This window comes from Triticum aestivum, chromosome 2A (genome assembly GCF_018294505.1).
Source record: "Triticum aestivum cultivar Chinese Spring chromosome 2A, IWGSC CS RefSeq v2.1, whole genome shotgun sequence".
Taxonomy (NCBI): Eukaryota; Viridiplantae; Streptophyta; class Magnoliopsida; order Poales; family Poaceae; genus Triticum; species Triticum aestivum.
The window spans coordinates 764,859,584-764,869,653 of record NC_057797.1 but is presented as its reverse complement, the minus strand read 5'-3'; the positions used below and the strand labels follow the sequence as shown (position 1 = coordinate 764,869,653).

At 47.4% G+C, this 10,070-nt stretch overlaps 1 protein-coding gene across 1 annotated transcript; it reads right to left on the bottom strand.

Annotated features, from left to right (window-relative positions):
* Positions 1-7,732: 7,732 nt before the first annotated feature.
* On the bottom strand, positions 7,733-9,354 carry LOC123038245 (uncharacterized). Its single transcript, XM_044462122.1, has 4 exons — positions 9,296-9,354; positions 9,074-9,173; positions 8,191-8,537; positions 7,733-8,045 (listed from the first exon to the last, which is right to left on the bottom strand). Exons 1-4 carry the CDS (start codon positions 9,352-9,354, stop codon positions 8,027-8,029), a joined length of 525 nt encoding a protein of 174 aa, XP_044318057.1. The 3' UTR covers positions 7,733-8,026.
* Between the last annotated feature and the right edge of the window lie 716 nt (positions 9,355-10,070).

Below are 10,070 nucleotides of genomic sequence, written 5' to 3'. Positions count from 1 at the left end.
TAATGCCATGCATGAAGAACTCAACAACTTCGAGCGCAACAAAGTGTGGAGATTGGTGCCAAGGCCAACGGGGACCCACAATGTTATTGGAACCAAGTGGATATTCAAGAACAAGCAAGATGCCCATGGGATTATCATTCGCAACAAGGCTCGTTTGGTAGCACAAGGCTACTCCCAAGTCGAGGGTATCGACTACGGTGAAACCTTTGCTCCCGTTGCTCGTCTTGAATCTATTCGCATGTTGATTGCATATGCTTCTCATCATAACTTTAAGTTACATCAATTGGATGTGAAGAGTGCTTTTCTTAATGGTCCCATTAATGAATTGGTGTACGTCAAGCAACCCCCCGGGTTCGAGGATCCCTACTTTCCCGATCATGTGTATCAACTCGATAAGGCACTCTATGGCCTTAAACAAGCCCCACGTGCGTGGTATGATCACCTTACCGAGTTGTTACAAGACCGTGGGTTTGAAGTTGGGGTAATCGACCCCACTCTTTTTACTAAGAAGGTCAAAGGGGAGTTGTTTGTGTGCCAACTATATGTTGATGATATTATCTTTGGTTCTCCTAACAATGCTTTCAATGAGGAATTTGCCGCTCTCATGACCTCAAAGTTCGAGATGTCCTCCATGGGGGAGTTGAAGTTCTTTCTAGGGTTCGAAGTGAAGCAAAGAAGAGAAGGAACCTTCATCAATCAATCCAAATACACTCAAGACATGCTCAAGAGATTCAAGCTAAGTGACGTCAAGCCGGCTTCCACCCCAATGCCCACCAAGTGCCAACTCGACCTTGATCCAAATGGTAAAGTGGTGGATCAAAAGGTATATCGTTCCATGATTGGTTCCTTGCTTTACCTTTGTGCATCTAGACCGGACATCATGTTGAGTGTGGGTATTTGTGCACGGTTTCAAGCCGCACCTAAGGAAAGTCACTATGTGGCGGTCAAACGAATCTTTCGATATTTGGCTCATACCCCAAACTTTGGCTTATGGTACCCAAGAGGATCAAACTTCAAGCTTGTAGGGTTCTCGGATTCCGATTGGGCGGGAGACAAAGTGGATAGGAAGTCCACCTCCGGAGGATGCCAATTCCTTGGTTGCTCTCTGGTAAGTTGGTCTTCCAAAAAGCAAAGTTGTGTGTCTCTCTCGTCCACCGAAGCGGAGTATGTTGCGGCCGGTAGTTGTTGTGCACAACTCTTGTGGATGAGGCAAACTTTGAAGGATTACGGTGTCACTTGTGACAAAGTGCCTCTTTGGTGTGACAACGAAAGTGCCATCAAGATTTCTCTCAACCCGGTGCAACACTTCAAGACGAAGCACATTGAGATTCGGTATCACTTCATCCGAGATCACATCAGGCGAGGAGAAATCGAGCTCAACTATGTCAACACTCATGACAACCTTGCAGATATTTTCACGAAGCCCTTGGATGAAGCAAGATTTCGCGAGTTAAGGCATGAGCTAAATATCATTGATTCGAGCAATGTTGCTTGAACCCGTGCACACCCTACCTCATTCAATTTGTTGTCTAGTTTAGGTGTAGGCATGGACATAGGGGGAGTGTTGTTCTCTCAATGAACTCTCCCTTCCCCCATTATGCATAAATTGATTAAGTCTTTCACTTTTTGCCATTGTTGATGGCACGTGTGCTTAAAAGACGAGTTTTGGTCATGGGCCCAAGGTTAAAATCTTCGCGGCGCCATACCTCTTGACTCAAACATAGGTGGCTTCGGCCACCGTCCTCTCTTGGCCTCTTGCTGTGGTGCTTCTTTCTTTTTCTTCTTCGTTGCGGTGTCTTTTTTTTGAGCAAGGCCTTGTGTTTTAGTTGTCGCTGTGTGCTGGGGCGGTACTGCCGCTGCTGGCGAGCGGTACTACCGCTGGAAGCGGTACTACCGCTCCCAGCGCGGTACTACCGCGGTGGGGCGGGGGTCAAGGGTATGTATAGGGGCAGGGGAGGTTTCTTCCTCCCCATACCCATTACCCCCTCGTGCCTCTCTCTCTCTCCAGCACTGTTCCGGCGAGGAAGGGCTCCGGTGGATCTCCTCCTCCGGGGCATCCCTCTCCATTTCCTTCGGTGGAGTCGATCCCCACCTCGTCCTCTTGCAATGGATGCCGGTATTGCCCCCGTTCCTTCTCTCTTTTGGTCTTGTGTTTAGATCTTGTGCTTTAGGGGCAATGTTGGTTGCATCTCTAGATTTTTGGCTAAATCTAGGCTTGAGTTAGTTGGAGTAAGCAACTAGATCATTGAGTTTGTTGTTTGGTAGGATTATGTTTGAATTTGGTAGGCCGGTAGTGCCGGATCTGTCCACGGTAGTAGCAGGCCACTGTTTCATGGTGGAGGTTCCGCCCCACGCTTTGGAACTGCTGTGCATCCGCCTCAAGCGGTACTACCTCTCCCCTGGAGCGGTACTACCGCTTGACCTCGTGCGGTACTACCGCTCCCTCTGGGGCGGTACTACCGCTCGGGGCGGTACTACCGCGGTTAGGGCACGGTACCACCGCTGCATGCCCACTTCCATCATTCTCCTACATTGCTTTTGATTTGTTTGTTGGCTTATGCTCGTCTCCTCTGTTTGTTTTGCGTCCTTTGTGTGTTTTGGCTCCAGGTGATGACCCTACTGAGCAGCATGGTCGCCGTATCAACCCTGGACGTGCCACCTCCAAGCGTTACCGGACCTCAGAGCCTGCCGGTGTTTCTTCCAGCACTCAACCGCCTCCAGCGCGGGCTTCAGCAAGTGTTCCTCCTCCTCCTCAGCACCAGAAGCGACCCGCCAACAAGCCAAAAGGGAAGACTGTGACCGAGATGACCAACAAGGAGTTCTGGGAGAAGCGTCGTCGCAACCCCTATACCGAGGATCAAGATTCCTCTTTGGTCAACCGCCCGTTCTGGAACCGTTTTCAGTTTGCCATCTTCTTTGATGTGATCAAGGCCAAGAAGAATCTGTTTGTTGCTGTTCGCTCTATTGACGTTGATGCCATGGAGAAGGATCCAGAGTACTTTGGGGAAGCCCTTCAGATGTGCACCCAGCTGAACATTCTCAACATCATGCAGTTCAACAAGGATTTCGATGCGGATCTGTTGGCTCAGTTCTTTGCCACCGTTCACCTTGGAACAGATAGTGACCGGACCCTGACCTGGATGACCAATGGCAAGCTGCTTTCTGTCAAGTGGCGGGCGTTCATGGAGTTGCTTGATGTGGTGGATGACGGGCTTGAGACTCCAGTCGGTTTCCGTCCTCACCGCCATGATACCTCCACCCATAAGCAAGCCCTTTGGCCCTACTGCACTGTCAAGACCCACCCTGTCACTGAGAAGAAGACCTACGAGCTGTCTCCGTATCTGGACATTCTTCATCGTATCTTCCGTGAGACTCTCTTCCCTCGCATTGGGAATCTGGATATGGTCCACTCTTATCTCGTGGACATGCTTCTTTTCTGTCAGCATGAGAAGGATGCCAACACTGGAGAGAGCCTGGATATCTCTCATGTCATGTGGTCTGAACTTGTCTCCGCCGTGTCTGAGCGCAAGTGTCCTATCTATGGCCCCTTCATCATGAGGCTCATTGAGCGGGCCTGGGCACAGACCTACCCCAGAGTGTTGCTTGAGACTGGAGATTTAGTTTCCCATGAGGTCAAGCGTCTGAGGAAGAAGGACAACTGGTCTGCACCTCACACAGGGGGTCCTTCTACTGCTGCCACCGGGGGCCCGTCTGGCGCTGCTACTGCCATGGACACTGAGGGTGGGGATGCTCCTCCTGGCCATGATGCGGACCTTGGCCACTCCAGTACCGAACCATCATGGGCTCAGAAACTCAAGCGCAAGATGAAGAAGCTCTTCTGTCTGGAGTCCCATGGTCAGTATATGACTCATGTGGCGGAGAAGAATGCCAGGTCGCGCCACAAGGAGCTCATGCGCCAGCTGGGCGCCACAGTTGTCAGTGGATCCGAGGGACAGATCACTGAAGAGGAAGACTGGATACATCAGAACTGCCACTGGACCGACTCCGATGCCGAGCAGTTCTCTCCCCACGGCGCAGATGCAGAGATGTGATGATCACCTGGAGTCGTAGTGTCTCTCTTGACCTTTTTGGTGTCTCGCTGCCAAAGGGGGAGAGAGTGTAGGGATTTGATTTGCTCGTTTTCGCTTCTTGTGTCGTGCTTTGCTTTTAGTCTTGTGCGTTTCTCTTGGTTTGGTTTGTTGTGAGACTTAAGTTCCCGTCATATGGTGTAAGACATATGCTCCTTAGCTATCTTATCTATGATCATGCACCTCGGTATCTTATAGCTTGCTTATCCTATCATATATGTTGTTTGCATGTATCTTTCTTAGGTTATTTGGTCTCTAAAATATAGCGGGAGCTGTGATCCTAGTGTGTGTGCCTTTCAGTCCCTAGTATTCATCTAGTTTGCACACATCCAGGGGGAGCCTATCTATATTTTAGAGGCGTGAGCACTCTTGTATTCTTTGTCATTACTTTTTTTTTGTGCAAATCCCGTATTGTCATCAATCCACCAAAAAGGGGGAGATTGTAAGGGCCTATTTATCCCTACGGTGTTTTGGTGATTGATGACAATGCATTTTGCGGACTAATCATGTGCTTTGAGTGCTTTCAGATATTCATCCTTCGGCACGGAATGATTACTTCCCTTTGGCGCTCTACTCAAGACGGTGTAGTCTATTCCGTGACCTTGTTGGTGGACTAGGTTTCGTAGTAGTCACCGTACTATCAAGAGGGGGTCCGTTTCGGTATGACTTGGGTGGAATCAACACGTACACGTTCTCTTCACTCCCTCCAATCTTTTCCGCACCTTGGGGCCTTTCTTTCCCTCCTTCCTCTGTTTGTCCTGGACCCAGCGGTAGTACCGCGGTCCACAGCGGTAGTGCGGCTGAGACCTCCTAAGCGGTAGTACCGCTCTTGGAGCGGTAGTACCGCTCCCTGGCGCGGTAGTACCGCTCCCCGAGCGGTAGTACCGCTGGGTGGCCTCAGCGGCAGCACCTCTGCGGTACCGTGCTACTGCCGCCCTGCCACTGCGTCAGCAACGGTAGTACCGCTCCTCGGAGCGGTAGTACCGCTTGCTGGGGCTCAGCCGCAGTACCGTGGTGGCATGGTGCTCCTTCCGCTTCGATTCTTGCGCACATTTTCTCGTGTCGGGTTTTGCGGTACTAGGCGCGGCAGTAGTGGCGGTAGTACTGCTCGAGAGCGGTAGTACCGCTCTACCTCCGCGGTAGTACCGCTGGGGGGGAGCGGTACTACCGCTCGAGGGCGGCAGTACCGCCCTGGGTCCCTGCCCTAGGCCTTTTCTTTTGGCGCGGTAGTACCGCTGAGGGGGAGCGGTAGTACCGCTCTTGGGCGGCAGTACCGCTCTGTCTCAGCGGCAGTACCGCCCTCTGCGGGGCTGAGTGGGGGGGTAACGGTTCACTTGTTTCCCCCACTATATAAGGGCTCCTTCTTCTCCCTCTTTGCCTTACCTCTTCCACCAACCCTCATTATTGCCCAAGCACCATTTTTTGCTCAAGCTCCATTGCATACCCCAAGCTTCCTCTTGCCCGATCTATCTCCCTAGCCAATCAAACTCGTTGATTTGCTCGGGAGTGGTTGAGAAGGCTCCGATCCACACTTCCACCAAGGGATTTTTGATTCCCCCATTCATCCTTAGCGGATCTTGTTACTCTTGGGTGTTCGTGCACCCTAGACGGTTGAGGTCACCTCGGAGCCATATTCCATTGTGGTGAAGCTTCGTGGTCTTGTTGGGAGCCTCCGATTAAGTTGGGGAGTTTGCCCCAACCTTGTGTGTAAAGGTTCGGTCGCCGCCTTCAAGGGCACCAATAGTGGAATCACGGCATCTCGCATCGTGTGAGGGCGTGAGGAGAATACGGTGGCCCTAGTGGCTTCTTGGGGAGCATCGTGCCTCCACACCGCTCCAACGGAGACGTACTTCCCCTCAAAAGGAAGGAACTTCGGTAACACATCCTCGTCTTCACCGGATCCACTCTTGGTTATCTCTTACCTTTACTTGTGCAAGCTCTTTAGTGATTATTCCCTTGCTTGCTTGTGTGCTTGTTGTTGTTGCATCATATAGGTTACTCACCTAGTTGCACATCTAGACAACCTACTTTGATGCAAAGATTAATTTGGTAAAGAAAAGCTAAAAATTGGTAGTTGCCTATTCACCCCCCCCTCTAGTCAACCATATCGATCCTTTCATCTGTGCACTCACGGCTTATAAACCGCTCATACTGCCTCTCTCTTGGCGAGGTGGAACTAAAAATCAGCTTACAAAGAAACTCTAGTACCGGTTCATGGCATGAACCGGTACTAAAGGTCTTCGTGGGGGCCCGGACCGACCATAGCCTGACACAGCCTCATTAGTACCGGTTCGTGGCATGAACCGGTACTAAAGGTTACCCACGAGCCGGTACTAATGATGCCCGCCCGCCTAGCCGGCACTAATGGTCACATTAGTGCCGGCTCAAATTCAAACCGGCACTAATGTGCTTCACATTTGACCCTTTTTCTACTAGTGCTACCAGACAACAAGGTTGTGTCTAGTGTGATGGACTCAAGCCGAGGAGTGCTCTCAACGATATAGATCACAAACTGAACCAGATTTTTTTTCTAAACAAAAGCCTATGATCCTCACCTGTCTGAGACAATCATGTCGGCACTGTGGCTTCCACCTTGGATCATCAGCGGCATTCTCACCTCCAACAATAGAATCAGGCCCCAAGAAATTCCCATCTACCTGGATATGCATATGTACATACGATCAACATTGTTTATTGATAACCCAATGTAATGTCAGCTCTAAAAGATGTGGCTTACGCGTAGGATGAATGAATCCAAGCCCGGAGAAGCATCAAGAAAGGAAACCAAAGACAGAACAGCTTGTGGTCTTTTGATGTTAATTTCCAACTTCTTGAGACGGGGAAACTTGGAGTGCAGCATTGGAATGTTGACATCCTGAAGAACGACAAGTCCACAGACTAATCACGCCTTTCAATATACATGTGTTATATACATACGAATCATTATAAACTATATACCTGCCGATATGATAATTTCATTAGCAACCGGCATGTAAAGTGTGTTAAGACCAACATAAAAATACAAGAAGAAAATAGTTCTCTTGCCATTTATTAGTTTCTTATTTGAACATTTATTCTTACCTTGAATATTGTTAAGGTGCAAGAAAACTCTCAAGGTCTTAAACATTTATTCATATTTGAACAACTATTCTTACATTGAAACTTGGAGTGCAGCATTGAAACATGTAAATGTGATATCTCTTATATGAAAGGTTAATTATCTTAATTTTAAAATATTACAAAAGCACAAAATATATAAGCCCTCATACCAATCACTGTACAGGTCGACCTAAAGCAGAAAATGCTGTTGATAATTTCAGATGATGTGCACATCTCATGGATTAATACCATGATTTTTTTGCAAAGAAGTAATACTGAAATAATTCGTAAAAATTTATTCAAGAACAATAATTCTCAGTTATACAGTGAATTGGGAGTAATATGAGACAATAAGCATAGAATGGGTCAAGAAATTCCAAACCATTGTACGAGAATTATGAAATTGGATTAAAGAGTTTAGACTGCTCAGATGGAAACTATTGTATCATAACCTATCCAGTTTATAAGTTCATACAGAATAACCTGTAAAAACCCAACGCATACCTCATCAAAAGACACCAGGGTCAGGCTCTTAACATTCCGTGTGATGGATGGAAGCCTAGTACGAGCATAAGACAGCATGCGTGACGGACGGGGAGATGAAAAATACACATCCCTAAGCGGTGAAGGATCCACAACCGAGATTTTTACTAGGGCTCCATGAAAGTGAAAAGAGGAGAGCCTTGGAGCATTGATCTCTACCACCTGCAGCTTCTCACACAATTTAATAGTGAGGAGCTTGAGTTGCTGCAGCATGGAAGGTATCTTCAAGCATATTATCGCATTGCATCGAAAGATAAATAACTGCTGCAAGGCGAAAGATTTCGAGAGCAAGTGCCCTAATCCCTCATCAGTAATCTGGACAGAAAACAGAGATAATGCGTTCAGTCTTCTCAAGCAGCCAAGTGTTGTTGTGGGACGAAAAACGCAAGCGCTGAGGCAAAGAGACCGAATTGAACCTGCAGCTGCATCATCAGAAAAAACCGAACATGGGAAGCTGTACTTTTTCTTCATGAAGTAAGACATCTCCAATTTAAGTTCTTTGATCCCCGAACGAACAGCAATCTGCAGCCATCTGTCCAGGTAGGAAGGGTCAATGTTTTCGCAAGATAGGAGGCAGAGATCGAGTGTCTCCACCCCATTGCCAGAATGGTTCTTAAGAATGCGGTCACCTATATCGATGAGAAAGATTCCCCAATCCTCGGATTTCTTGTGAGCCAAACCAAGTGTTGACACGTTGAATGTAAGGTTGGAATAGCATCTCCAGAAAAGCAGAAATCCATGGGAGACGCAGGCGGCACGAGCAGCATCTCGCAGTGGCAACAGAGAATATATATGGTGCATGATGTCCTGCAGAACCAAGGTTGAAAAGCTCAAAAGTTAGGCCGTAGCTAGTAGTAACGCTGACCTCATTTATATCGAGTAAACAACAAAATCACATATATCTCGCTTGTTAATTACTAGCTCATTTACAATGCATCAAGATCTGCTATTTCGACGAAGAGAGTGAATCAACTGGGTTATTTCTATGAAACTTTTGTCGGCAGAACTACGATGCGTAACAACAACGGCTGATTTCTTACGGAAACGTGCCAGAGACAACAAATGGATACATTGGCCAAAGGTGAAAACTAGTCTTTTGACGAATACTCCCTCTGTTCATAAATATAAGTCTTTGAAGAGATTTCACTATGAAACGCGAAACACATACAGATATATATAGATGCATTTTAGAGTGCAGATTCACTCATTTTACTTCATATGTAGTCCATAGCGAATCTCTACAAAGACTTATATTTAGGAACGGAGGGAATACTATATTATAATTAGGTGTGTATGCATGTGTTAGCCAATGCATACTGTGCTACCAGGGAAGGGAAGCATACCACGGGGAATTTCTCAAACGCATCTTCTGAAGACCTTGATCGACTATCTGCAATGACATGGGCCTTGTAAGTAGTACGTATTTCATAATGTGAGTCGAATCTTGCAACATAAATTATCAGTGAGGTTAAGAAACGGTGATTCCTTTTTAATCAAATTATTAAGCGGTGACATTCTAAAATACACTGAAATTGTTTATTCGAGCTCTTGCAGTACTAGCTTACTTGTAGTTGCGGCATTTATCAGAATCTCCAAAGCTGAAGTGAGACTTCATAAATGGCATCTTAGTCTTTTGCACACTCTAGGCTGGCCGGTTTGGGGCGCCCTAGACAAGGGTGAGAAACTGACACGACCGTCAACAAAAAGTTTTTTTTTTGCGTGTAGTCACAAAAAAGCGGACGTGAATTTTTGGGACATGCAGCCAAGCACTGCCGTAATCCCGGGCGTCCGAGTGTGCGTCATGATTGCTATTTATTATAGGCCCAGTTGAAATACATGACACGTTAATTACCAACATTTGCGAATACGTCGTGCTATACACACTGTCAATGGACTAGGTGACATTTATGATGGTATAAATACACTTTGTCTGTTAGCGACCCACGCGCATGCCCCATTTGATGGCATAACTGCTTGTGGCTCGCACTGTAGATCTCCTCCAAGCCGTCTACTGTGTAAAAATAAAAACAGAAGCAGGGGAGGAGATGGGTTCTGCACAGACAGAGGTCAGGTTAGCCCATCCTAGCCATTATCTGATACGTTTGTTCTTGTTTTCTTTGCCTACGAGCTTACACGTCCATCTTTAATCATCTCTCGCGCGCCTCAATCCTACAGTATTACAACTTGGTCTCATAGGTGTTCCGCTGCTCAATGCTTTCAGGAAAAGGAGAGTTGCGATGCCAGATGAGAGGTCAAGAAGCATTGATAGCTAGGGTGACAGGTTTTGCAAAGATGGGTTCAGAAACGGTGGTAACACCATCTGTTGGTTTGACATTTGAC